Raw genomic sequence first — 27,523 nt, 5'->3', positions numbered from 1 at the left:
TAGCCCACCCGAAGTTTTTCCGATATTGGCTGAACATCAGCTGAGTTACCGAGTTATCCCGAATAGCTTAGTACAAGCGCTAACGGACCCTGGCAGTATCTCCAAAATTACCACACTAAAATCACATGTCATGACACCAAACTTCTACAGTTGTACAAATATGGTCTGTACTCACAAAACGATGCATTTGGAAGTTTGTACATAGTCCAGGAGTTTATTATTATCATCAACACAAGCCTGATAGCTTTTCTGCTGCTAAAGCTTCGTTGACGTCACTTCTGGGAGCTGGGAGCTTCAAAGTAAGATGAGGGTTGATCTACTACTGTAGACAACAAAGCAAGGCTGCTCAATTTCTCCATTATTAAAATAAATTCACAACTCTACAACATAAAAATTCATGTAGAATATAGCATATAGGCCTACTTTGTTGTCAATTTGAGTAGCTTAGAGCGCAAGTTTACTTTTATTTTCCATTTTTTTCTTCTTCCTCGTCGAATTTCTGTCGTCATCTGGTATAAGTGATACAATTGGCTATGAATCGCGCGCAAAGCAGCATGGGAAGAACCTGACGTCATTTGATAGACATTCGTAGCGCCCAATAAACGGCTCTAGGCATTCGTAAACCACGCCTCAAATACGAGAAAATGCACACCTAGTTCCCAGACCACCATCTCATCGAGATTGTGGACGCGTCAGCCAGGCTAGAACTTCAGTGTATTTAATTCAAATGTAATTATTGTGATCGGTGTTGGCACAGGTGTCAGTGAAAAACAATATTTTACCACAGCTCTGATGTATGAATCATGTGACCAAAGCCAGCTCTTTTAACCACGCTGTAAGATAGTAAATCCTTGCCTATAAATCAGATAGAAGATGCTGTGGTGACCTTTGACCTCTCTGAGCTGTGGGTGTTGTGCTGGCTGCGTTGGCCTCCAGGGACTCACCACCACGTCCCACTATGTCTCACCAGGCCAGCGGAATCGATCCTCTACAAACGTCTGTCCAATGCTGCTCCTTCTGGTAGAATCCAAACATTTTCCAGACGTCAGACTTGAGTCCGCGGTGTAAAAACATTCAGTGTTGGTCAGTGAACATGCCTGATGTCAACCACCGAGGATGTAGCTCCATCTGAGCGGGATATCTGACGGGCGGGCTCCACGCCGCCAGCATGGCTCTGACCTGGTGTTTACTCTGATGTTGACGGTTAAATCTTGGAAAAATCTCTAAATCTGTACACTCCTAAATAAAGCTAAAACAACAAGCCTTCTTTAATAATATAATGAGTATGAAGTTCAGATATTTCTCTTGAACTGTGGCAGGAAAAAGCAAAACGTCAGCAGAAAAATAAGCTCTCAGTATTTGTACTTTGCTACTTTCAACCTCTGGTGATGTTTCTGGTTTGTTCCAAGAACAAAAGGAAAAATTTAGGAAAGAAAAGTTGGGAAATAAAACAAAATGGTTTCCTCCTTTGATCATCGTGGGAAATGTGAGATCCCTGGAGGATAAAACGGACGAGCTTGGAGCCCTGATGAGGACACAGCAGGAATATCAGGCAGAGACCTGGCTGCAGGAACAGCTCTAACAGCTCTCTGCTCAGCTCTAAGACTATCCGGGCAGACAGAGACTGCAGACAGAGCGCTAACAGCAAAGGAGGAGGATCACAGAGCTGGTTAAAGCTGCAGTCGGCAGGTTTTCAAAATTACGAGTCTAAAGTTGGAAAATTCGAACTGATACAACTTTCAGGTCCCTCCCCCAACCAATAACAAGCTCCGAATCGCCCCCCAAAACCCCTCCCCCTCTGTGGACGAGGTTGTGCACGTGAGTTCACACCAGTGTGAGCGCACACAAGCTGGGGCAGACTCACACTCAGCAGCGTGTGCACAAGCTGTGATTGACAGGTAGGATTCCTCCACCCTAACTTGATTGGTTAAAAACAGCCGGGAGCGCTCGGTTTTTGCAAGCATGATTACAGGCTTCAGAGGGAGCTACAGATTTCGTTATTTTTTCTAAACAGCCTATTTAATATTCTACTTCCAGAATCCCATGACAGTTCAAGCTAATATGACTAAAAAAAAGTTGCCGACCGCAGCTTTAACAACAGATGCTGTAATCCTGGACCTGGCAGCAGGAACAGTTCTAACAGCTCTCTGCTCAGCTCTAAGACTATCCGGGCAGACAGAGACTGCAGACAGAGCGCTAACAGGAAAGGAGGATTACAGAGCTGGTTAACAACAGATGCTGTAATCCTGGACCTGGCTGCAGGAACAGTTCTAACAGCTCTCTGCTCAGCTCTAAGACTATCCGGGCAGACAGAGACTGCAGACAGAGCGCTAACAGGAAAGGAGGATCACAGAGCTGGTTAACAACAGATGCTGTAATCCTGGACCTGGCTGCAGGAACAGCTCTAACAGCTCTCTGCTCAGCTTTAAGACTATCCGGGCAGACAGAGACTGCAGACAGAGCGCTAACAGGAAAGGAGGATTACAGAGCTGGTTAACAACAGATCCTGTAATCCTGGACATGTCACTGAGAAGGAGCGTCTCTGCACCCCAGATGTTGAACTGCTGGCTGAGAGTTTCTGTCCATGTTGTCTGCTGAGAGAGTTCACCTGAGTTACCTGCTGACGCTGTGTGTGACATCATCAGCTAAGTTGTTGCTAAGCTACAGAAACAACAGCCCAACCCACTGATGGAGACCTCTGAAGGTTTCTACCACACCTTCCTCTCTGGTGTTTGTCAGCTGATTTTGTTATTAAGCTTTAATAATAATTAATACTGCAGGGATATTATCTACCTTCCGGGATTAATAAAGTTACATTGAACCAGACTAAATTGGAACAAAAAAACACTAAACAAAGTACTGATAGAGCGTCGTTAGGTTTGTTGCTGACAGCAAAAAGCAGAAGAGTTCAGACTTTTGACTTCTGAGGTTCAGTGAATGTGAAGTTCTGTGGGGCCGGATGATCCTGAAAACCTGAACGCACCACTGGGAGACATATTTTCAGACCGAGGCGGCTCCAAACACAGTGACAGCATTGTTTTTCTGGTCTTGACTTCAGACAGCCAGATTTGTCTTTTCAGAACAACAGCTTCTTTCTGTCAGGAGTTCGGCTCCGACTGGGTCACTCAGAGCTCCAACGGTTACAGCTGAGCGGGTCACTGTCCTGCTGGGAGCGTTTACATCATGAGGTCCACGGCCTCCACAAGAGCCTCTGTTTATGGAGCATCTGTCACAGCAACGTCTCTCAGAGGACGAAGAGAAAGGTTTCAGGCTGAGTCTCACAGGCAGCTAATGTGTGTTTTACAGGGCGAACCAAAACCGTTCAGACGTCTGAAAGAACGACAATGCATGCGACACCTTCATCAGTGTGTAAATCGTTATAATTGTTCTATCATCTTTACAAAACATCTTTACTTTGACACTGGCAGATTAAAAAAATGACATTTCTAAAAAGGCTTTTTGTTTCCATGATTCAGAAGGAGCAGGACGGTACATGGCTGTCTGCAGCAGATCAAACGTCCACAGATGGATGCAGCTGCTGGAAAAGCAACAGTTCACATGCTCACGTACACATTTCCATCAGCTGCTCAGTTTTTTTTATTTCCTTTAAAATGAAGACAAACAAAGCTGTTTACAGAAATCAAACATGCACATTCTAATTCGATCTGTTTGGAGAAATTAAAGCGTGTTTGGGTCAGTAAAACTGTTACAGGAGGAAGAGGAGCAGAGCGGAGCAGCACAACCAGTCCTAATCAACAAAAATGAGTCATTTTGGATTAAATGTACATAACTGTGTGATTTTTATCATTAAATAATAAATATAGTTTGGGTTCAGACAATATAATTCATCTAAAGACCATTCTTAATCTAAACAGCTGATTAAATTGAAGATAATTTTGATAAAGTTCATCTGAAAACAAGCAGGCCGGTAGGAATCATTCCCGTTTTATTTGCAAACTTCAGCTAAGTGTAATAAAGGCATTAAGTTTCACTAAATGAATAAAAAGCAGATTCAGTTAATTAATTAATTATTTACAAACAGCTACTTGACAAAAATCTTAAGTTTCAGGCATAAATATGAACAACTGTCTGATTTCTCCGCCTTAAACTAATCTGTTTTAAATAATCCAACTGAATATCTTCACACGGATCGTTTAAAGTTGCCTTTTTCTGATTAAAACTTTGATCTATGTCTTTTCTTCATTTCATTTTATGAAACTTTATTAGAATTATTTCCTAGTTCTCTGTTCACTGGTTCAGTTATTGTTTATTTTTCCTGTACTTATTTAAGGTCATTTCCAGCTTCACTTGCTCTAACAGCTCTAACTGGAGTCCTGGATCTTTGCCGCACAGTTAATGACCAGTGTGGTTTAAAGTTCAGACTTTTGTCAGTCTCTATAGATAAAGTACTCACTAGAGGAAATCTGGACGTGTCATTTAAAGATGACGTCCCTGTGGCTTTAAGACTCCAGGGCGTCTTCAGGTCTCTGCAGCCACAGAGCACGCTCAGTAGAGTCCTTATCCACCTGACTACCTGCTGCTCCCTGCACACATGAAATAATTAACTGATCCGAGTGTCCTCAACTTCCCTTTGAATCATTTCCCAGCTGCCGCCTTGGCCATGAGTGTGTGACTGTGTGGACCTCTGACCTCCAGAGCATGTTTCCAGAAACTTTAGAAAATCTGAAACCTTTAGCGCTGCAGTTTGACCTGTTGTCCCGCAGGTGGAGCTGTTGCACCACAGTCTGCTCCTCCTCTGAGTTCAAACCCATGAATCATGTTTACATTCCCAAAATAAGGTTGATGGAGGTCTGTACAGTGCGTCTACATTTCTGGATGCTCGTTTATCCCCCAAACAACAAAAAGAAAACAAATCTCCAGCATTGTGAGACACCATTTTGTGTCTCCATCATCATTCCAGCTCTTTTATTAACAACGTTTAGTAGGAAACACAGATGAGCTGCAGGTGGATGAGTCTTCAGTTAAAAAGGACGTTATGGTAAACAAAGTGCTAATAATGTGATTTAATCACAGAGAGCACACCCAGTTTAATCAGAAGGACTTCAGTTACTTTTATTTTCCAGGGAACACAGATGAAACAAACTTAAATGCGATTTCCCATGCTCCTTAGCAGCAGAGGCGGCGTCGGATGAACAGATTATTTTTGAGCGAACCAACCGGACAACAGACACTGATAAATGTGTGTGTGGATAGTATGTCTGCAAGCATGTAGGACAGAGAGGAAGTGTGTGTTTGTGCGTGTACGTGTGTGTGTGTGTGTGTTAGCCGGAGGAGCAGCATCCTCCAGCGGGCGTAGCTTGTGGTTCGTCGTCAACGATCTGTACGCCCCGCCTACTCGATGCAGATTGGCTGGCTCCGTTGCCCTTCGCCCTCTCCTCGGCCTGAGCAGTCTCCATCATCCCTGAAGACAAACAGCAATGCAGCTTCCACTCAGCACATGTTAAACAAGCTTCTTTGCACGGAAATCCCAACTGAAGGGACAAAGTACAAACACCTGACGGAAAATGACAAACACCAGCACAAATGATTTGAAATTTGCCGCATTTCTCCAGGGGAGACATTTCAGTCCCAAAACCAACCCTGGTGGGAGGTAGTCCTGTTGAGACGACCCCAAACCTTTTACGGTGGGGTCCTGCAGAGTTATGGTCTTCACCTGCATTACCTGCTGACGCTTATTTCCACCTTTCTGTCTCAGTCTTCTCAGGTTTAATATCCACAATAACTCATAAAAATCTGTTAACACTGAGTTGCACCACAAAGTCAAACTCAGAGATTCATTTTGGAATTGTTACAAGAAAGCAGTGAAATCAAAGCAATAAAACATTCATCTCGGATCATTTCACAGAGGTTCTGCTGTAAGGCCAGACCCCAATAAATGTGTGCAACATGGGACAGTTTGAAGTTCATTCAGCCGACTTCCTGGTTTTACCGGCATGTACAGGTGGCCTGAAGCAACGCACTTCAGCGGACTTTATTCGTCTAATCTGCCCTGAACCTTAGAGCTCAGAGGGAGTAAACAGATTCAGGGCTGGAATAATCTTTCAGCTCCTGGACAAAAAGCCTGTTCAGCTCTGAGAATGCAGCGTATCACAGCACATTCTTTAGCTTTAACTTTTGTTTACAGGCAGATTAATCCCAATGATTTTATCAGTGCAACAATATCTTGTTGCATTTAATTTATATCAAAAGGTGATGAGCTAAATGTTCTGGTCATTTACTCCATGAGAGAAAACTGGTTGTCGGAATCCCCCCCGCCCCACTTCTTCTATTCTTTTCATGACAGTGGAATTAATCAGCATGAAAAATGTCGTTCGGTCAGGTGTGAGTTTGTAACAATAAAAACATGAATAAAATGACTGTATATGATGTTTCAGGTGTGTGTTAGGTCGGCTCTTACTTTTACAGAGATCCAGGAAGAGCTCCTCGATGCCTTTATTTAACTTGGCCGATGTGTGGTAGTGTTTGGCTCCCACCGACTCTGCATAACTGCACAGAAAACACAGCTGTAAGCAGAGCAGCCCAGAGGTCATCCCCACAGAGCAGAGCAGCCCGACGTGGGAAAATCAATCTTCACAAACTGTGTGTTTGTGTCACAGCAGCCCACTCACCTCTCAGCCTCTTCCACTGAAACATGTCTGTCTTTGTCCAAATCGATTTTATTACCTGCGCAGACATAAAGCACATGCAGCCCGGATCAGCACAATCTCTCTTTAAAGGTAAACACTTCACTAAAAGATGCTAATCGATGGAACTTTAGAGCCTGCGCAGAGCAGCTGGGGCCATCTGAGCAGAAGCGATTCAAACTCAAACTACATTATCTGGGTGTCAGTCCAGTGTAAGGACCTGAATTCATACGATTCTAGTCTGGCTGACATGTTTCTATGTGTTTTTAAAGCTTGGTCCTGGTCTCAGTGACGGAAATAATTTGCTTCATTTTTTTGTGTGGTGTAAACAGGCTGACTGTAAACGTCAGAATGTCTATGAGTGTTAACGAGCAGATGGAATTAAAATATCAAACAGGGCTAATGAACACGGTCTAGAATGATGACCTTTAACGCCACTGTGTGTGTCACACACCATCCGGCAGCTAGAAATCTTGAAAATGGGAAGAACACTGCGTTGCTTCCACTTCACGTCCACACTGAAGCTCACGTTTGAATCATTCTGACTCGGATCAGACAGACCAGGCGCTGCAGCTGCCCTGTTCTTATCTGATCACAAGTACAGGTGTGAAGGCTTTCAGGCCACATCCAGACGCGGTCGGAGGGGCTTTGGCCACATTCAACAGTCTGTACAGTCTATACAGTCTCCCGTACGGGGCCACACTCAAGCGCCACAAGAGTTTCCACCTTATCTTGTGTTGTGTGGGAAAAAATACTTTCTTTAAGAGCAGAGACTGGAATCACAGGACGCAGCCTTTACAGAAAACCTGCTCGACTTTTATCATTTCTGCAGCGGGAGCAGAGCAGCACCTGTGAGTTTCGGGTGGGTTCTGTCAGTCCGGAGAGGGACCTCTGAACAAGCCTCGCACTGAATGTTTGGAAGGGAATCGTTTCTGCTCAACAGAACCGACGGGCACAGCCCCCCTGATGAGCTCCGGACAGAAGCCGGAAGTCTGGACTCTACACCGTCACCACATTCAACATCAGAATGTCCAATGACCGGCAGGAAATCAATCATTCTTGTGATATCGGAATTTGGGTTACTGTGTATCCGATTACTAAAATGTCCCACTGAACTAAAATGGCCAAACACAACCAGACGCTTTAACTTTAACTCGGTCAGGTTTGATGTTGGTCTCAACCCGCTGCTGGGGGAATATTTAACCACCAAAACAGGAAGAAACTCCATCTCAGCCAGTCTGTGCTGCATGCAAAACCAGGGTGAACGTAAGCTCTATTTATAGGAGCCAAACACGCGCAGAAATGATTGGACTCTTTCTGTTCCTGAGCAGTTCACAGCTCAACTGGACTGAGCAGGTAGGTTAACAATCCGCGGCTCGGCACACATCCAAGAAAAGCTGCTTCATGCGACTTCCTGCTGAATTTAAAATCACTAAAAACAGCAGATTCGATGTGGTTCAAACACATGATGACCACCACATAATCCAGTTTAATAACTGGAGAAATTCCACCAATAAAGCCAAACTAGGCAGCTATGGCAACAAAACACAGCCAAACATTTTCTGACATGAAAACATGTAAATGAACCCACTGATGAAACATTTGCACGTTTGTTCTGGTTCCCAGAGCTGCAGACAGCTCGTGATTTCATGCCTTTTTACGACATACAGCAGATACACAAACAGTCTCAGACATTTCATCCACTTTTACGTTACCACTGTGATCCAGACAACAAACAAAGCCATCATTCATTTATGTCGTGTCCTCCAACATTACAAATCAGTACAGTACTGTTTTAAAGTTTTAATCCAGGCCTCATTTTATGATTCCATAAAAACAGGAAGCAGCTGCAGAGATTTACTGAAACACGGTCGAACATTAATGTAAACACAGAATATGAGGCAGAACCAGAGTTTTTTCAGTTCTGAGCAGCTTTAAAGTGAATATCTGCTCTGAGCTCCTTTCTCCTCCAACACAGCCTGAACCCTCTCAGACGAGCTTTCTGTCCTCTCTTTAAGGAGTCTTCAGGAATAGTTCTCCAGGCTTCTTGAAGGACATCCCAAAGCTCTTCTTTGGATGTGGGCTGCCTGTTCTTTGCTCAGTTGTCTGTTCTGTGTGGACACAACACTGGTTCATCCCTTGAGTTAGGAGCCTTTTTCCTGCCTGAATGGTTCATAGCTCAGAGTTAAGTGGCTTAACAAAGAAAAAACACATTCCTCTGAAGATGCTCAGGTACAAGGACTGGACTGAAGATGAGGGGAACAGCAGAAAATTTCCAAAGAAAAACTCTGAAAGACCTTCAGAAAGCTGTAGAACTGTTGATCAGGACACTTTAGGCCTGATTCTTACTCGGCGCAACCTCGCTTTGACCCATTCTTACTAGCTGGTCGCAAATGGCGCAAACGGTCACGTGATCCAAAATTCCGCCGAGCCCCCCGTCGCAAGCTAAAAAACCTCGCGCGTTGCAAGGTCGCGCACACTTTTTCTGACTTCGCGCGCTCAACCGGAAACAGCTGACCAAGAGAAAGGAAACATGAACACTGCAGAGACCGCGGTGACCGAGAGGGTGCGCCTCTACAAACATCTGTACGACACGTCTATGAAGTTACACTGGGACAACATTGTCCCGAAGGACAACGTTTGACAACGTTTGACAAAGTTCGTCTTGTTGCAAAGGACGAACATTCCACCATCTCTTCTGTTTTTGCCGCAGCCGCTTAGCTCTGAGATACATATACAGTTCTACACCCAGAGTAAATTCATTCCGCATCCGCATCAGACGTGCCAGCCTCTGCTGACGTGACACCACAGGTGGCATTGTGTATGCTTTCGTCGTATGCTTTTCTTCGTCCGGTTCTTCAGCTTGTTTCCTCAACAGTGACGCCCGCTGGTCTGGAGAGAACTGCAAATGTGACGCATACTCGGCGCAAACTGCGCTTATGAGCTGAAGGAACTGTGAAGGGGCTGGCGCTTTCGATGACGTCATTAATGGTTCTCGAGCCAGAGCGGTTGCGCCGAGTAAGAATCAGGCTTTAAAGGTTACATAAAGTCTGGCTGCTTGGAGGTAAACATGAAGAAATGAGAGCTGGATCAGGACTTCAGGGCAGGACTGTACACAAAGTAATGAAGCAAAGAAAATAATCAGATTTTCCTTCTGCCATCATAAGCAAACCTCCCCTGGTTATCAGAGCAGTGTTAAAAAGGACTGACACATTTAGCCCTTCTTTGGTAGCTTTGAAACTTACCTACTATACATAAACAAATCTCGTTTCCCAACATTTTCCTCAACTCTTTCACCCAGTTCTTCACCTGTAACGACACAAAACGATTTGTAATTATTCTCATGTAAAGCCAAGAAACTGCTAAATGTTTTATTGTAAAATATTTAAAGAATAATAATAATGAAGGAAAAAAATACTGAAGCTGTGAACAAAAGGAATGTCCACACTCTGAGCACTCTTAGAGCCTAAATCAAGATAATAAAAACACGAGTTAAAGCTCTTTGAGTTAAATTCTTAATCCTTGTCACAGACATGAAATATCTAAATTAGAACAGATTCATCAGTTGTTTTGCGTTTTTCACAGAAAGACCAGCTTCAGTGAACATGACCGTCACTAACAGCAGCGATAAGGCAGTAAAGGCCGCATTACTCTGGATGAGGTCGTAACGCAGCGTGCCCAGCAGAGGGCGCACTGACTCCATTCTTTCTTAATTCTTTTCAAATACGTCGGTCTGGTGTCGGACAAACACGGCGGCGAGAAAACATTCGTCTGACAGCCGTCTTTCAGACAGGAACACCTGATTCCAGCTGTTGCCGTCGGTTTCAGAGCATTTATTTAAGATGTTCGGATCGGTGAACATGAGCTGTGAACATCCTCATCGAACATCAGCGAGCACAGCTGGATCTGAGCACATAAATACCAGAGATGGCTGCGGTCATTCGAGGGATGGCTTGATCTGTGAACTTTTCTTCTTGAAAAAATATTAACAAACAAACAAACAAATAAATAAATAAAGTGTTGATCAGGCTTGAATATCTGATTTAAAGATGTTGAAGAACAACAAATCTGATTCAGCCCAATAGACTTTCTACAACACAAATCTGTGTAAAAGGTTCAGAACAAAAACTTAATTTACTCATCTAATAAACCAACATTTTAATCATAACAGAACATCGAAACATAGCAAATGTTGAAAGTGAAACTTTTTACTACTTCATGAATAATATCAGCTCACCTCCAGTTTGACACAGATGGAGGAACCTGTTGAAACTAATCCTGTTCATTGGAAAAAGGTCAGTAGCACCTTAGAGAGGCAGAGTCTCTCAGAAGTTCAACAATCTGAAAAAAACTGCCTCAAAAAATGTTCCTCAACGTAAAACTGGGAAGACTTTAAATGTTCCGTCATCTCCAGAACATATTATCATCAAACATTTACAAAATCTGGAGACTAGAGAAAATAAATATTGGGACAGTATAAAGTTCCTGCACCACACCAACGGAGAGGCGTACACACATACGACTTTCAGTCTGAAGTTGTTACCTTCTGGAAGGAGTCTTCGTCTGTAACGTCGTACACTAGTATGGCTCCATTGGAGTCTCTGTAGTAGATGGGACCTAACGCATGGAAACGCTCCTGACCTGCTGTGTCCTGCACACACACAGAAGGTCAAGTTAACGTCAGTCCTGAAGGCAGCACGGTGTTGGCATGACAACATGCAGGTGTTGGCATGACAACTCTTACCCATATGGCCAGGTTAACTCTCTTTCCTGTGATGTTGAGCTTCTTTGTGAGGAAGGACGCCTGCAGAGGGAGAGGAGGACACCATTATCAGCCCGACCAACAACGTCATCTCAGACAGAAACGGAGTTTCTGACAGGCAGCAATAAAACTGCATCCGTCTTTCAGTCAGTGGTCTCAGATTGTGTTTGATTGTACATCTGCACACCACAAAAACCTGCTTAAATTTCATCTGCTCCAAAGGTAAACCTGCTGCTACTTTTATTTTAGGGGTCATTTCTTACAGGTTGGGCTGAATCTGAAGATCATCTACAGATGGAGGGTTATAGGAAGACATCAAAGCACTTCCAGCTTCAGTTTTCCATGTTAAAACACCACATCTGACCAAGGAAAACTGTCTTTAATTCTTTCTGTATCTCCAATCTGGTCCTCGTCTTTTTGGTAACTTTCAGATGACGTCTGCATCAACTACTTTTTGATCCAACTGGTTCTGCTTAAATGCTGCCAAACATGTTGGTAAATGTCGCCTTCCAGTCAACTGCTCACATCTCCCCTATTTGCTTTTATTAATAATTGGATTAAAGATGCCAGTGACTCGGCACACACACCTAACACACCGAGTTAAAGACCCAAAGCAGCGAGGAAGCGTTCAGACGCCGCAGTCTGCCTTCAAACGGTGTTGTTCCAGGCAGGAAAGACCACATTTACACACGTCAGTGTTGACACCGGGTTTCTGAAACAGCTTTTGGAACTTCTCACATTGAGCCACCTGCCAGGTTCATGTGAGCCTGTAGCGGTTTGCTCAGCTCTGATAAGAAACTGAAACTCAAAGTCCACGTGGGGAACAGGTGGAGCCATTTTAGTTGGTGATTTATGGAGCGTTCAGAGAGTTCGGCCTCGATGACAGAAACCACCTAAAGGAGCAGATTCTGATTGATTTGTGAGGCTGACTGCAGGCGTGGAAGTGTGTTCGTCTGAGCTGTGTGATGTACTCTGACCTCTGAGGCCGACACTAATTCAGAAACAATCAATGAAGAGCAGAGCTGCTGCCGCTGTCATTCTGGACTGACCGATGACTCAACTGCCAAAGCTGCCATGTATGTGGAAACCTTTCATTTTCCACTATATCGTCTGTCACAAGAAGGTGGAGCGTCAACATTTCTTCTTCTGCTACAAATATTTGCCTGATATCCCACATTGCTTATTAACACACACAGACGCGTGATACTGTAGACGTGGGAAGTGTGCTGACACACACAGACGCAGCTCTGCAGCACGTTCATTTTGCACAAATAATTCCATCTATGATTCTGTTTAATTGTATAGTTTCAATTCTCATTAAAACACCAACTTTTAAAACGTTTTTTAGGCTTTTTAGGAGTTTCTTTGATCCAGAGAATAACTTAAGTCAGCTGAAAGTCTTACTGTTTTTACGTCTATGTTCTATATTTGACATCAGCAATGATCACAAATGACTCGACATCTCTTGGTAAAATCCTTATTTTGTGCTTCACAGACAGTAAATGAAATATTGTGTTCATTTGTTGTCACTTTGCCACCATTTTCTGACATTTATGGACCAAAAAAAGCTCAGAGTCTGTTAGGAGCCAGATGAGAATAGTCGACAGGTTCCTGCAGCCTCAGCTTGTTGCTTTGTGACGATTATTCCAAAATGAAGAAATAATCAAAGAATAAAGTCAGTAGGTGGGCTCACGCTTGTTTTTTGATATACGGCCTTAGAAGCTTCAGAAGAGTTTCTGGATTAGGACTTGAATCTATCACGCAGCTGGGACACAGACTGCATGTAAACACGTTAGTCCTGATAATGTGGCTGATTTACTTCGACATGTACGTCAGCTGGACTCAAACCTGGTTCCTTTGGTTTCCATCCCGGCTCTGACCCGGACATAAACAGCAGCATCGATCAAACCACACACGAAACCCTCAGATGTGGAACGAAGTCCAACTCACGGTGGCCAACTTATCAAAGCAGCCAGACACACTTCAGTCAAAGAATCGATTAATAACTGGTTCAGTTCACTTTCTTTTCTAATCTTAAGCTTCTTAAATGATAAAGATTTGCTGCTTTTCTTTCTGACACAGATCAGACTGAAGGAAACACCAGAAAGGTTTAATCCCAGCCTTCAGCAGCTGCTGCTGATGCAGGATAATGAGTTGGTTAGTTTGCTTAATAATCACTGGTTCAGGTGGTCCTTTAATGGTTCTTATTGGATGTTATCGGATTACGCTGCCATCATTCAGAAATTTGGGAAGACAAATATAACTGGTAACAATCGTGGAATCAAAAGATTAAAATACACGTGTGATAACATCAGCTCATAGAATCAGAGCGTTATTTAATGAGCCATTTAGTCTTTTTTAACTACTAAAAAAAAAAGTCATCAGGAAATTGATGATTTTGTGTTGAAATCCTTTTGGCCACAACGTTAGAATCTGATGCAACAGCCCAGCGGCACACCGGTTCTCATCTCATTCTACAGTTTTAGATTTTGTTATTTTTGTGTCAGCAGCATCAGGTGCACGTTGGTGCTCTGTGTTTCATCATGTGTGAAAGAGGTGCAGAAATCTGTTGGTTTCTGTTGTTTTAGCTCAACTCCACAACAACACGCAGATTTCTGAAGGACTCATTTCAAACTCGTTTGTCCTGGAAGACGTAAAACAAAACACAGAAGTTGGTTTTTACTGCCTAAACTAACAGTGAGCAGCTGATTGGCCCAATCGAACGACTGGAAGATTGGCGCACAACAGCTGATATTGTCTGAATTTACGGGAAAAACATGCAGTCTCATGACAAAACCATGATGGTTGAATAATGCAGAGCTCGTGCTGGGAGATGAAAAGCAATCATCGGCTTCTCCAACATTTCCCGATCCTCTCATCTGCAGCCGAGCTCGCCACGCTTCATTTCCCGCCCTGAGCGGCAGTGAAATGATCATTCATCTCTGCATCCAGCTGCCATCACGCTCATGTGAGCCCTGCAGCCACGAGCCCGCGGAGGCGTGTGACTGCGGCGCTGCTCGTGAGGACGTGGAGGGGTCCGACACACTCTTTTTCAGGATGCTACAAACACGGCCGACGTTAAACACTTTGATTCATTCAAAAGAAAAATGCTGTGGGTGTGTTACAGATACAGGTGCTGGTCCGGTCTAACATCTGGCATCTATTTGTGAGACATTTGGGCTGATTGTTGGACAAAATAAGCCAACGAGCGAGGCAAATAATGAAAGCAGTTTCACCAGTCTGATGGATAACAAAGCAGTTCCACTGTTTTCTCTTTCTTTGTCCTCTCTGCAGTCACTCACAGCTTTTTGTAACCTGAGCGGTGAATAAACACTGGAACCAGAGTCAGAGTGGCCGAGCAACAGGTTGAAACAGGAAACTCAGTCACACGCAGCGAAAGTGTCTGATCAGCTCGAAGCTTCCAGGCGCTTTACGACACGATAACGGATGAAGCTGTGAACTGTGAGAATAATTAATGAATGTTTTGGATCTGATCTGGGAGGCGGAGAAACACAAAGGAAGCTGCTCTGTACACACCCGTGTTTGTTTAGCTGAAGGGAAGGGAAGAGCTGAGTGTGTAAAAGGTTTGCACTTCAGTGATTCTCTCGTGTTTTCTTCACCCTGACGGGCCTGCCGCTGCTTCTTTCCAGGACCGAAGTTTCTGCCTTCCAGAGCAGACGCGTCCTGACGTTTGGAACGCCGGTGAGGAGACGCTCTGTTTCTGGAGCTTTCTACAAACTTTCCACCACTCTGATCTGTTTCCACCGTAAAGACCCACTTAATAAAAGCACCACGAGCCTGTAAGGTGCAGCTGTGCAACACGAGGGGTGGGTCCGGTGTGTTTCCTGGTATAAAATGTCACTTCTTCTGCAATTTCCTTCCTCGTGAGGTAACTTTACATTTTTTAGAGGTGGATCGATACGGGCAACCATCAGTCAGCATGAGCAGGCGAGATGAGCCCAAACGCTGCTGAACTTCCATGAACATGAAACAGGATTTAATCAGTAAACAACTGGAGGGAAATAAAAGCAAACACACAGCTGCCAGGAAGCTAAGAATAGAAGAAGCAACCTGATTTATAGGCTGATCGTTTACTCAGGCCGATCCCTGACCTCATTCCACAGCTGATTTGTGCTTCGGTATTAAATGAGTCATATACACAACACGGACATAAAGCAGCGGCGGTGTCGAAAGGTCCGCTGCTTTTTCTCCTCATGTCGCCAACGTCCCACCAAAAATAGTACACCCGAACACATCACATCACAACACCAACAATCTGCTGTGAGGAGGACGTCCAGCAGCCGTTAAAATGAGGTGAAAACAACCTCAGCTGAACAACACATGACAAATCACACTGTGACGCGATTCACTGAACAAAAACTGAGACTGAACACAGAAGCAGTGTGCGAAAAACTAAGTGAACCCTTCCTGCTTCCACAGGAGGGTCAGTAGCAGCCAGCTGCTGCTGATCAATGCTCTGATTCACTGATCATCAGTCAGTGTGAGCAGCTCTATAAAAGCAGAAGTTCTGCAGCATTCAGGTGTGTGTTAACACGATGCCAAGGAGGAAAGACATCAGCAATGATCTCAGAGAAGCAGCTGCTGCTGCCCATCGACCTGGGAAGGGTTAGAAGGCCATTTCCAAACTATCTGGAGTCCATCGTTCTACAGAGAGAAAGATTATTCACAAGTGGAAAACATTCAGGACAGCTGTCAGTCTGCCCAGGAGTGGACGTCCCAGCAAGGTCACCCCAAGGTCAGAAAGCCAAGAGCTACATCTCAGACTCTGCAGGCCTCAGTTAGCATGTTAAAGGTTAAAGGTCATGACAGCACAGTTAGAAACAGACTGAACAAGTATGGCTTGTTTGGAAGGGCTGCAGGAGAAAGCCTCTTCTCTCTAAAAAGAACATGGCAGCACAGCTTAGCTTAGGTTTGCAAAGACTTCCCACTCTGCTTGTGTGTTGCGCCTCAGTGGAATATGCCGCGTGTTGTTGTCCATCTGCGGTGGGATTTGCCTCATTTCAACACCTGGTGAGGTGTTGTTTAAATTTCTGTAAGGACACACTGAACCCTCGAGCTGAAAGAGGACAAAGTTTCTGCTATTTGTTCACATTAATCTGCAGAAGTGAAATGATTGTCTGGATTTCAGACTTTTAAACCCGTTTTTGAGCTTAAATAGTAACATGAAGGCTTTTTAAAGTGGTGCTTCTGTGTGTTTTAACAAGCTGTATGAGAGGAACACATATGAAAAGGACATCACGTTGGCAGGCTTTTTGCTGTAGTAGAAGATCAGATTCAGGTCTTAAAGCTTCTGGAGACTTCGAGTGGGGTGTGAGTTTGTTTATGAGTCAGTTGAGGTCGTCGAGCTACAACTTCCCAGCCCGGAACTGCTCTGGATGTCAGCCCGTCCAGGCCCCTGGCACTGCTCAGTGGAACCAGATACATTCCTCGGTGTGCATGAACGTAAACAACCAGCTCGGACACTTGACTGCTCCCTCCGACACCGGATCATCCTGGTCAACTCCGCTCTCCCGGGACGGCTGGGGCTCTGAAACACGCGTCCACCGTGCAGTGACAGCCACGAAAATACCCCACGCAAACAGTACCCCAAACCCCACAAAACAAGCAGCTCAGCGGCGGGTCAGAGCCCCGCAGAGCGGCCCCGGCTCCCCGGCTGTCTTACCTGCAGAGTTGTGATGTGTTTGTCGTTGAATTTGTTTTCGCAGTATCGCAGCACCAGCGACGTCTTCCCCACACAGCCTTCCCCTAGCAAAACCACCTTGAACGAGTACATTTTGTTGCTGTTACCAGTCGCCCCTGCTGATGCCATGGAAGCACTTTATTCCAGAAATCCCCGAAATTTGATCAAAATAGGCGTTTCCAAGCTAGCGCGGTTAATGCTAACCCCGTCAGAACTGAAGTCCTGTGGAGCTTACATCGGCTTCCGACTTGAAAACGCAGCTAAAATCACGAGAATAACACTTCGACAGCTCATGTGACTCTTATTTTTATCAGTATTTGTCCGCAGCTGAGAGAAAACCTGGTGTAAACACGGAGCCAGTTCCTGTTTCTACCTGAAACGAAAGCGTTCTTTAGACCAACTAATGGCGTCTCTCTGAGCTAGTAGCTAGCCGGCTAGCCCACCCGAAGATCGTCTATTTACAAAATAATGACTCACTCTCCTATTCAGTCAGTATCTATTATTATGAAAATATTTTATTACACGAGAACTCGAAAATAGTTAAATAACATAACTCATTTACCAGGTCAGTGATGTAATATAAAACATTTCTAAGCCAAATGTAACTACAAACCAAAGATCAGCATGACAGAGTAAGGGAAAACTAGATCACAAAAGTGACTGAATTAAAGATTAAACCATTAGTTTATGAAATATACATACTTATATTCATGATTACATATAATTTATGCTAATAAATTGATTATTAGATTGTTATTAAATAAAATTAAGGTCGAGATAAACAGTCGAGCTCAGTTCAGAAAACTTTATTTATCCCGAAATAGGCAATTCAGTTTGATATCCTTCCCAGTTCACGCAGCCAGGTGCTCATCAGGTGAAAACACTGTGAAAAATAAAGAAACCAACCTAAAATCTACTGTCAGTGTTAAGCAACCCAACAGAGGACTGAATAAAATGATTAGAAAGCTAATTAACCGAATGACATAAAATGCTTCGAGAAACACCAAAAGAATTCAGCTTCCACATCGAGTGAATTCATTGTTGTTCTTGGCTTAAGTTGGGAGTCCAACACTGACTCCAAATACTCACAATTTAGACTCATGTAAGATGCTGAATATCTGTGTTTTTCCTAAAGTCGATTGTTAATTCTCTAGTTTATCTCACAATAAGATCGAGTGAATTTTCATTGCACCATTTTGACAAGAGCAGTTAAGTGGGGGCAAGCAATGTAAACTAGTGATGAAGAGCTGGATGGAAAAAGTCTGCAAAATGATGCAAAATGTCCACAAAGAGAAGAAATAATGAAAAACAGATACAAGGTGTGCTACGAAGATTTAAAAAAGACAAAACAATAAGAACAACAACACAGAGAAGCTCAAAAGAACTTTAAAAAGACAAAAAAAAAATTCAGAAAGTGACGAAACATAAACTCATCAGACTGATTTGAGGCTGCATCTTGTTAGAGGCTGAAGAAAAGACAGCAGATAAAAGTCTTATGAGGTTTTTCCAGGAGTTTATTCGCTAATCAGTACAGGAAACAATCTTATCTTTTAAATGTTTGTGGAACAGCTGGAACCTGACACACCTACATACAACATGAGCAATTAAGAACAATAGAAACGACTGAAGAAAATGACCAAAACTGACCCATAATGGGAAATTATTCCAAATATTTGTTTTACTATTAAAAAGTCAAAAATATTAAACAAAACCGTAAGAGATCAGAATGTAAAGTTCAAAGTTTTGTCATATTTTATAAATGGAATTATTGTCTGGACACGGTGCTCAGAAGCTGGAGTAGAGTGATACCTCTTCACTGCTGACTAGTCTCTGTAGCGTCACATGACGTGGTGCGTCAGCGCTCCTGGAGTTTCTCACGGGGACAAACAGACAGAGGGTGGTGAAAGCATCGGTCGCGTTTCTCCTGAAAAAGTGCGCGGAAGTGAACAGCAGCGCGTGGGAATGAATTCAAAAGACGAGCTAGGAGCCAGAAATTTAAAATATTCACATTATTCTTTTTTATTCCATCTCTTTTCCTCACAGTCAGTCAAAACAATCGAGCAAAGTCTTTCTGTAAATCTGTAAAATAGAAAGAAAATAATTAGGAAATGTAAAAAGAAATAATGAATTTATAGATGTATGCACATTTATTCATTTTCCCATTTATTTCTGTATTAATCTGTACCTTTTGTGTAGTTTTACAATAATGAACATACATTTAAATTTAAAGATAAAGATGTGAAAATATAGTTATTCGATAGTTATTGTTCTGTGTTTAACACATTGCTTTAGTATTGTTTCACTTATTTGTTCCCTTCTTCATACACCCCTCATTTACTTTTTAAGGTTTAATCATTTTTGTGGTATTTTGCTTTAAAATAGCAGAGCAGGTGCTATGAGTGTTAGAAATGAGAGCAGCGCGGACCTCTTATAGCGTTATGAGCTATAAAGTCAAGATAATCATAAAAAAAGGAGAAGGATCACGAGGTGAACCATCATTTTGAGACAAAGTTAAGACATATGATGTAAATGGTCATAAATAAAAAATGATGAGCTCAAGTTGTAAATAAAGAGCTAAAATGATCAAATTAAATAAAAAGTCAACCATTTATTGACTGATTTGTTGGACTGATTCTCTTCTTGTTTCATTTCAGACCATCTGTGATGATGACTACTGTCTCTTTTTTTTTACATTATCTTAATATTTTGAGTCACATTTTGAAGCCTTGAATTGAATTTGATTTATTTAGGAAGATTTGACCTGGAAACTGAAAAATCTTCCTTGAAAGTTAATTTTCTCTGTGGTTGCAGTACAGCTACTCAGCCACCAGAGGTCACTGCCTCGCCGGAAATAGAAACGTCTGAAAACGCTTTTAAAATCAAATTACTTGCAAACCAGGATTATTTACAGTTCTGTAACACAACGGGTTTTTGCTCAAGCACATAAATTCACGGGTCATTTTGACGTTTCTTTTTCTGGTCATTAAAACAAATATAGAATAAAAACTATTACTGAAAGCAGCTCCTCTGATTCTGGTCTGAGGGCGACAGAGATCACGGGGCCCCTGACTATGATTCTTGTATGAGGGGACATTTCCTGTTGGAAAGTTTACAAAAGTCCGAACACAGACTTAAAACAGCAGAGTTACTTAAAATCACAAAAAGAGATGCAAGTTTAACCTAAATAAATGGAGAGAGATTTAAATAAAACATTGAATAACAACAAAGACACAAAAAGGTGCAAAACAACTTCTTTTCAAATGAATTCAAAATGACTGCAATGTGACACAAAACAACGCTAAAGGAACACACAAGCAGAAACAGATGCACACTGACCAAAATGAGATGCAAAGCAGCTAAAACAAGATGCAAAAAGGGTGACAAACAGACAGAAAACGAATTAAATAAGACAAAAAATGTTTAAGATTTCTACAAAATGACCATAAATCGATGCAAACGAAGGCAAAAGTGAACACAAACTAACAAAAAATCATCGAGAGAAGAGAACAACTGCAAAGGAACCAAAGAAGAGGAGCAAGGGATGTAAACTAGTGATGAAGAGCTGCACCTGCCGGTCCCCGGGGGCCCCACAGCTTCATATTCAATGATAAAACTGTAAATAGCCATGAAAAACAATGCTTTTTGTATCAGGTGTAAACAGTTTGAATGAAAACCTTCTGACACTGAAACAACAGAGACCCCCAGGTTCATAAGGTGGCCCTTTGTAGGGCCCTGAACCCTGGGTTTGGAAGCATTTATTAACCTCACCACATGGAGTTAAAGGAAATGTTCACCTTAAAAACCTTAAAGCACCACCTTGTTTGTGTGAAACACTAAAAAGCAGATGATTTCTGTTGAGCTGTTGCTTTAAATCCCCGCAGAGGCAGATATCTGCCCCCCTCCTGTTGCATCACTGCCTCAGTATGAGCGATAACCATCTTCATATCTCACCCCTCCCCTCAACACATATTTCTATAATATAAAGACTCAGTGTCTTATTTCCATATAACACCTTTACACAGCAAGTCAGCGGTGCTAATCATTAACCTCGACTCAGTGTTCTTCTGTCTTTGTGAGGACATGTGTTCCGCTCACTGACGCAGTTTGAAGTTAAAGTAATGTTCGATCACCAGGGGGCCTCGAAAGCAGGTTTACTTTGTTGCATCTGAGGCGGTGTAGCGCGATGAAAGGAACATTTGTCCAGTGAAGAAGGCTGGCTTCCACACTTTGGCTCCTGGTCTCACAGACGAATGAGGGTTTCACCTGTGAAAAACAAAAAATACACCTTATACACGTATATCTATTAAATGTGAAATTGTTGGGGCAGAATAAATGATGCACAGTCATCGCTGAGAAACCCAAACTGACAACAAAGAGATGTGGAATTAAATTAAAAAAGACATAAAGTTAACAGAAACTGAAGAGAAAACAACAGAAAAGAGACGTTAAGTGATCAAAAAGATGTGAAATGAACACCAACAGAGAAACAAAATGTGCAGTGATTTAAAAGAAGAAAGAGGTTTAAATCAATGAAAAAATCTGAAATCAAGATTAAAAAATCCCACAAACTGGAGGAAAATGGCAACAAAGAAACACAAAATCACCACAAAGAAATGAAAAACTTTAGAAAAAGACATGAACACAAACAGATCAACTGCAGCCAGACCCAAAAAGATCAGACAAAATCTGCAGTTCAATTAACAGACAGCATCACCACGAATAAAAGAAAAGAACCACAAAAAGTTAGACACAAGATCAGTGAAAAAAACTACACGTTTAAACACAAACTGACCAAAAAAGCGATGAAACTTTCCCAGAAAGAGACAAAAATGGCAAAGAGGAGATTCAAATGGGGCAAAATGGATGCAAGAAAACAACAGACACAAAAAGATGTGAAACAACTAAAAAAGAACACAAACTGAATTCATTGAACAGAAACTGAGACAAAACACAGAAGCAGAGACTGAAAAGAAGTCTTTGCAAACCTAAGCTGTGCTGCCATGTTCTTTTTCTCCTGCAGCCCTTCCAAACAAGCCATACTTGTTCAGTCTGTTTCTAACTGTGCTGTCATGAACTTTAACCTTTAACATGCTAACTGAGGCCTGCAGAGTCTGAGATGTAGCTCTTGGGTTTTTGACCTTGGGGTGACCTTGCTGGGACGTCCACTCCTGGGAAGATTGACAGCTGTCCTGAATGTTTTCCACTTGTGAATTATCTTTCTCTCTGTAGAACGATGGACTCCAGATAGTTTGGAAATGGCCTTCTAACCCTTCCCAGATTGATGGGCAGCAGCAGCTGCTTCTCTGAGATCGTTGCTGATGTCTTTCCTCCTTGGCATCGTGTTAACACACACCTGAATGCTGCAGAACTTCTGCTGTTATAGAGCTGCTCACACTGACTGATGATCAGTGAATCAGAGCATTGATCAGCAGCAGCTGGCTGCTACTGACCCTCCTGTGGAAGCAGGAAGGGTTCACTTAGTTTTTCACACACTGCTTCTGTGTTTAGTTTCAGTTTTACAGTGTAATATGTCAGGTGTTGTTCAGCTGAGGTTGTTTTTACCTCGTTTTAAGAGCTGATAGGAACCAGATTATTTGATGTTTTTGTTCAAAACAGAAATAATGTCTCAAACCAAATGATGGTGCATTTTCTAATTCATGGCTCTACAAATCACTAAAAACAACAACAGATAGAAACAGAAACCACGAAGATGAAAAAAACAACAAAAAAAGACACAAAGCGGTCACAAAGAGTGTCAAAATCACTTAAAAGAGACACAGAACTGAGTGTATTCCGTTAAACTGTGTTTAAAACCACGTTTTATTTACTTTCATTTATTCTCATAAGATGAAATCAGACATATTTGCATCATGTAGTAACTGTGGTCAGAGCTTGATGAACTTAATTACATATTTATTAGAAATGATCAACACTTCAGTGCAGCGATGACAGCAGGACTTTAGTGTGTTGGCACTGGAATCAGATTTTGAGCTCATTTGCTTTCAGTTTGTGCACAGAAAACCTGAGAAAACGTTTTCTGTCTGTAGCAGAAATAAATGTAAAGTTTGCACATTCCAGCTTTCATTTCATAGAAAAGACGTTTTTGCTTCTAAATGAATTGAAACTGGATTTAAAAGAGTGAAACATTCACATGTTTTCACTGATTTAAAAGTCACAGAAGTGGAAAAAATAAAAGGGAGCACGTTGATTTGGGAGCTTTTGTGTTTGTCTGACTCCTGCCATCTGACCGCAGAGCCTCTCACTCTATATAAGCGGACGGGCTTCACGCGCTGTGTAGTGTGAGTGGAGGGACTCTCACACACACTTTCACACGCGCTCTGCAGCTCCACGCGTGCAGCCTGGAAGGCGACCAGACTGCACAACCTGCGCTTTCACTGAGCCACTGAAGCGCTCCACTTTCAGTCCGGATCAGTTCAGCTGAACCGCTTCCAGCTTTGCTTCACACTTCTCACCATCTCTGAGGGGGCTGTAGCTGGACCGGAAACTTTTACCCCGCAAGGAGGACCCGTGCCGGACATGCGGGGGGTTGTGGCTTTCTTGGCGGCCTTTGCGGTCCTCTCGGCCGGATTCAGGAGCTCCGCGGCTGGGGTGGAGATGCAGAACTACGTGGCCGAAGGCGAGGGCTCCGTCGCCGGGTTGCAGAGAGCCGCAGCTGCGGGGAACAGCTCCGCGGCAGCCCGGCTGGGGAGCTCCGGGGACGGGGACAGAGCAGCGGGGCGGACCACCTGCCCCGGCCGCTGTCGGTGTGAGGTGGACGGGCTGCTGCACCGGGTGGACTGCTCAGACCTGGGGCTCCGGGAGGTGCCGAGCAACCTGAGCGTCTTCACATCCTACCTGTAAGTCAACACCGAGGCCTCATGCGCCGCTTCTATTCAGTTTCACCAACCTGTTGCCCTCAGTCTGTGCAAAGTAATTAAGATATTCTGTGTCTGCATGCGTGCGTGCGTGCGCGTGCACAGATGTTATGTAGTAGTGAGAATCGGAGCACCTGTCAGCTCTGCATCTGTTTATTTCTCGCGCGTGTCACGTAGTTTTGGCGGTTGAGGCTGCCTCAGGGATCATTTACACTGAAAGCTCAAAGTAATCAGACATCAGTGCACAAAGGGTGCTGAAAGGTTCCTTCTGCGTTTGTAAAGATCATTTAAGGGGTTCTGGTAAACCTTGAGCGATCATGGAAGTGTCCAGGCTCAGTTAGTTTTTGGAGAAATTCTAGGTTCTTAAAGAAAGGTTTAAAAAAACTTCTTGAAATAATTCAAAGGAAGCTACGAGTAGTTCTTGAACCTCAAGTGGTTGTTGAGTAGGGCTCCGGTTCAGGTCCCCAGGGCCCCAGACAAACATTCCCTCAACCAACAGTTTTTTAGGGAGACTGACTTTGAAGTTTCAAATTCCAATGGTTCTTCAAAGTCCTCGATTAAAGTTCAGGCACACTTACAGGATCGATGTAAAAGCCCTGTGGTTCGTGGGGTTTTTACGCGTTCACATTTCCAGCATTTTGGCCAAGTTAAGTTGGTCGAAAAGGATCATTTGAACTTAAAGCAACATTTAAAAACTTGAAGCCTCAAACGGCTGAGATACCGCAGTTCACAACTTTGGCTTCCAGCCCTCCACTGGTTTGTTGAACCTTTTTGTGGGCTTTTCATGGCGTGTTTGTGGCCTCTCCAGCGTGACAACAAATGGATCCTTACGGCTGTGCGTGTGCAGGGCTCAGACAGAGATGTGCTTTTTAAATGGCACATCTGTAGAGGAAGCTCAGGAGCAAAAACGCAAAGACAAACGTCAGATACATCAGACAGGATTTAGGCAGATAGCTTTCTTTGTGTGTTTGCAGGACTAGAACCTCTTAATTGACCTTTATGAGTCCATTCATTGGAAAGTTTCCATTATTTCAGGACTTTACCGGATCTTATTGTCTCCAGAAGTTCTTGAAGAGGTTTAAAGATTTTCTGCCAAAGTTGTTGAGATCAGGACAAATAGTTACTGAATTTCTCAAGGTACATAAGGTTTTTTTTAAGGGATTGAAAGACTAATCTGATTATTTAAGATTGAAATTCCAGTGGTTCTTGTACCTCCTTTATTAGGGTTTCTAAAAACCTTCTGGGAAAGAACCTCTGTGGTTCATGTTGGACATTTCAGCATTTCAAGAGATAAAGAACTTGGTTTGGAGCATAAAATCTTCTTTGCCAGCGGTAACTAAATGCTGTTATGAGAGTAGACATCAGAAAACAAAGTGGGGGGAATGTGTTGCAGCCAAGGAGCAGGTGGTTCATTTGCCACTGGCCACACTGAAGTGGGGAATCGGTTCTGCGATTGAAATGCTCTGGTTCAGCAGTTGGAGATTGTTTCCCTTGCTTAATAACTGAGACGATGCATGATGAAGAACCGAACAGATTCCCCGTTGGTCTACAGAAAGCAACAAAAAACCTCTAAGATCTCAGAATCTTTAGTTTAAGAGCTGTGGGGGTTTCTAAAGTTATTTAAAGGTGTTTTTTAGTGAAAAGGATCTGGAAGTCTGTGAGGTCATGTACTGTACGAGGTTCCTGTGATTATTGGATTTATGTAGTTGTGGAAGAGGATATTCAGGAAATGTTTCATTCGTTTCAGAGAAACAAGAGGATCTCAGGCTGTTAGTGGCTCTTGAAGAGGTTTCTCGACTTGTTATTTAATGAGCCTCTGTGGTTTTTCTGGATGGTGTTTAGATTCTTGCTTAATGCTCCCTGGTTTCAGGTGCTTTAACGCTGCAGAGGACCGTACGGGTTAAAGGAAGTTCGAGGTACTTTAAATAACTCCTGGAGAACATAACAAGGCTCCAAAGGTGGCATTCTGGAGAGGTTTTCAGGCATATTTGAAGAGACTTCAGTAATTTCAGATGTGTTCTTGGGGCTTTTGAGAGTTTTCCTCAGGTTTTTGGAGAGCGTTGATTGTATCTAACAGTTCAGCGTAACATTTTAGGTGTTCTACAGTTACATTTGGGGGAATACACCGGTTTCCAGTGTCCCTCGGGAAAATTAAAGAGGACTTTACAATATTTCAGTGGCAACTGAAAATCTTCCCAGTGCAATTAGGAAGTGTCAGTGGTTCTGAAATACGTTTTAAGGCTTTAAGTGGTCATTAAGTGTTGGGGTTAAGGTTTCCTGAAGCGCTGTAAATGGTTTCTATGGTGTCAAGTGTCTCCTGTTAAGATGTTAGGGGTTCTGAAAGAGGTTCCAGCGACCCTTTAAGAACTGTATCAGGGAAGTTTTAGTGTTTCGACTTCTATTCCTGTTAAAACAAGACAGTAAATTTCATTCAAATGCTTTTCACCTCTCAGCAGGTGACCGGCTTTGAAAGAAGACATGCTTCAACTCCGGCAAAAGCATTGCGTCATTGTATAGTGTGTGTGTAGGAGGAAAACCTGCCTGCCTTTGGCTCCGGCCTAAAAGCAGCACATTGTCCAGGATTTAAATTTCACTCTCATTAAAGGAAACTCACTACTATTCAGAGCAGGAGGGTGTGCGTTCCTCACAGTTTGTCTACGACTGGCAGATGGACGCGCACACAGAAAACGCACGCACGCAGCGACAGTCCATCAAAAGCTCTTTGTGTCTTTAATAAAGCTCCAATCAGGAATCGAATAAGACCGAAGATCAAGGAGTTTCTGTGTGTGATGCTGTTTGATTGTGTTTTTGGGGAGTGAGAAGCACAGTTTTAAATCTGTCTTCATCAGGGGCCAAGTTATCCAGGAGATGCAGGAATGCATGTTTTTAAGAATAAATTAGGTTGTTGATTGGCTGCTCTGTAGTTGTATCTGAGGGCAGATGTCTTTGAGTTACAGCAGAAAAAGAACTGAAAGAGAAGCTGAACCTTGGTTTTACATCTCATCCTGCAGCCTTGTAGGACAGCTTGATTCATTCTAACCACTATCAGTGATTTATTTTCACTGATACAGAAAAACTGGTTCACTGAATGATAGATAATTATTTTTCCTCGATGAGGACAACTGGTGCTGACAAAATGTTTTTTTTTCTTTCCGTTCCATATCCATCGTGCTCAGGTAAAAGGCTGAAGGATGGACACCTGCAGGCGTCATTGCTTGTTTACATTCTTGTGTCAGGATGTCAGCCTCTGGCCTCTTTGTCCCGATAAGCCATCATGTGACATCATGGGAAGTTTCATTTGTTAATATAAATCCCTTTTTGCATCTGAATCCTATTTGAAAAAAGGAGTCATGATGTAATGTCAAACAGATGATGTCAGCATGTGATTGTAACCAGGATCTGGTCCTAAAGCAGCCTCCATGACAGGCTGAGTCTGAGAGGAGCAGAGATGCTCAGAGGATCTCCAGTTTGTCCACAAATGTGTTTAAAACAATGTTCCTTAGAGAAAGACTGGAAGGGATCTGCATATTTCTCCCTCTGC

The 27,523-nt window shown here is 43.0% G+C and overlaps 2 protein-coding genes across 2 annotated transcripts in view; one reads left to right on the top strand and one right to left on the bottom strand.

Moving 5' to 3' along the window:
• Positions 1-3,362: 3,362 nt before the first annotated feature.
• On the bottom strand, positions 3,363-17,557 carry rab21 (RAB21, member RAS oncogene family). Its single transcript, XM_075472293.1, has 7 exons — positions 17,090-17,557; positions 11,389-11,448; positions 11,188-11,295; positions 9,890-9,953; positions 6,630-6,684; positions 6,419-6,507; positions 3,363-5,422 (listed from the first exon to the last, which is right to left on the bottom strand). The coding sequence occupies exons 1-7, from the start codon at positions 17,234-17,236 to the stop codon at positions 5,283-5,285; spliced, it is 663 nt and encodes a 220-aa protein (XP_075328408.1). The 5' UTR covers positions 17,237-17,557; the 3' UTR covers positions 3,363-5,282.
• Positions 17,558-23,420: 5,863 nt separating this feature from the next.
• Positions 23,421-27,523, top strand: part of LOC142385725 (leucine-rich repeat-containing G-protein coupled receptor 5-like) — a 56,531-nt gene continuing 52,428 nt past the window's right edge. Inside the window, exon 1 of the mRNA XM_075472437.1 lies at positions 23,421-23,964. Coding sequence (XP_075328552.1) covers positions 23,645-23,964 — 320 coding nt within the window. The 5' untranslated portion in view covers positions 23,421-23,644. The remainder of the gene's footprint in view (positions 23,965-27,523) is intronic.

Source organism: Odontesthes bonariensis, chromosome 8 (assembly GCF_027942865.1).
Source record: "Odontesthes bonariensis isolate fOdoBon6 chromosome 8, fOdoBon6.hap1, whole genome shotgun sequence".
Taxonomy (NCBI): domain Eukaryota; kingdom Metazoa; phylum Chordata; class Actinopteri; order Atheriniformes; family Atherinopsidae; genus Odontesthes; species Odontesthes bonariensis.
The sequence above is the reverse complement of the archived record's forward strand: the minus strand, read 5'-3'. Positions and strand labels throughout refer to the sequence as shown.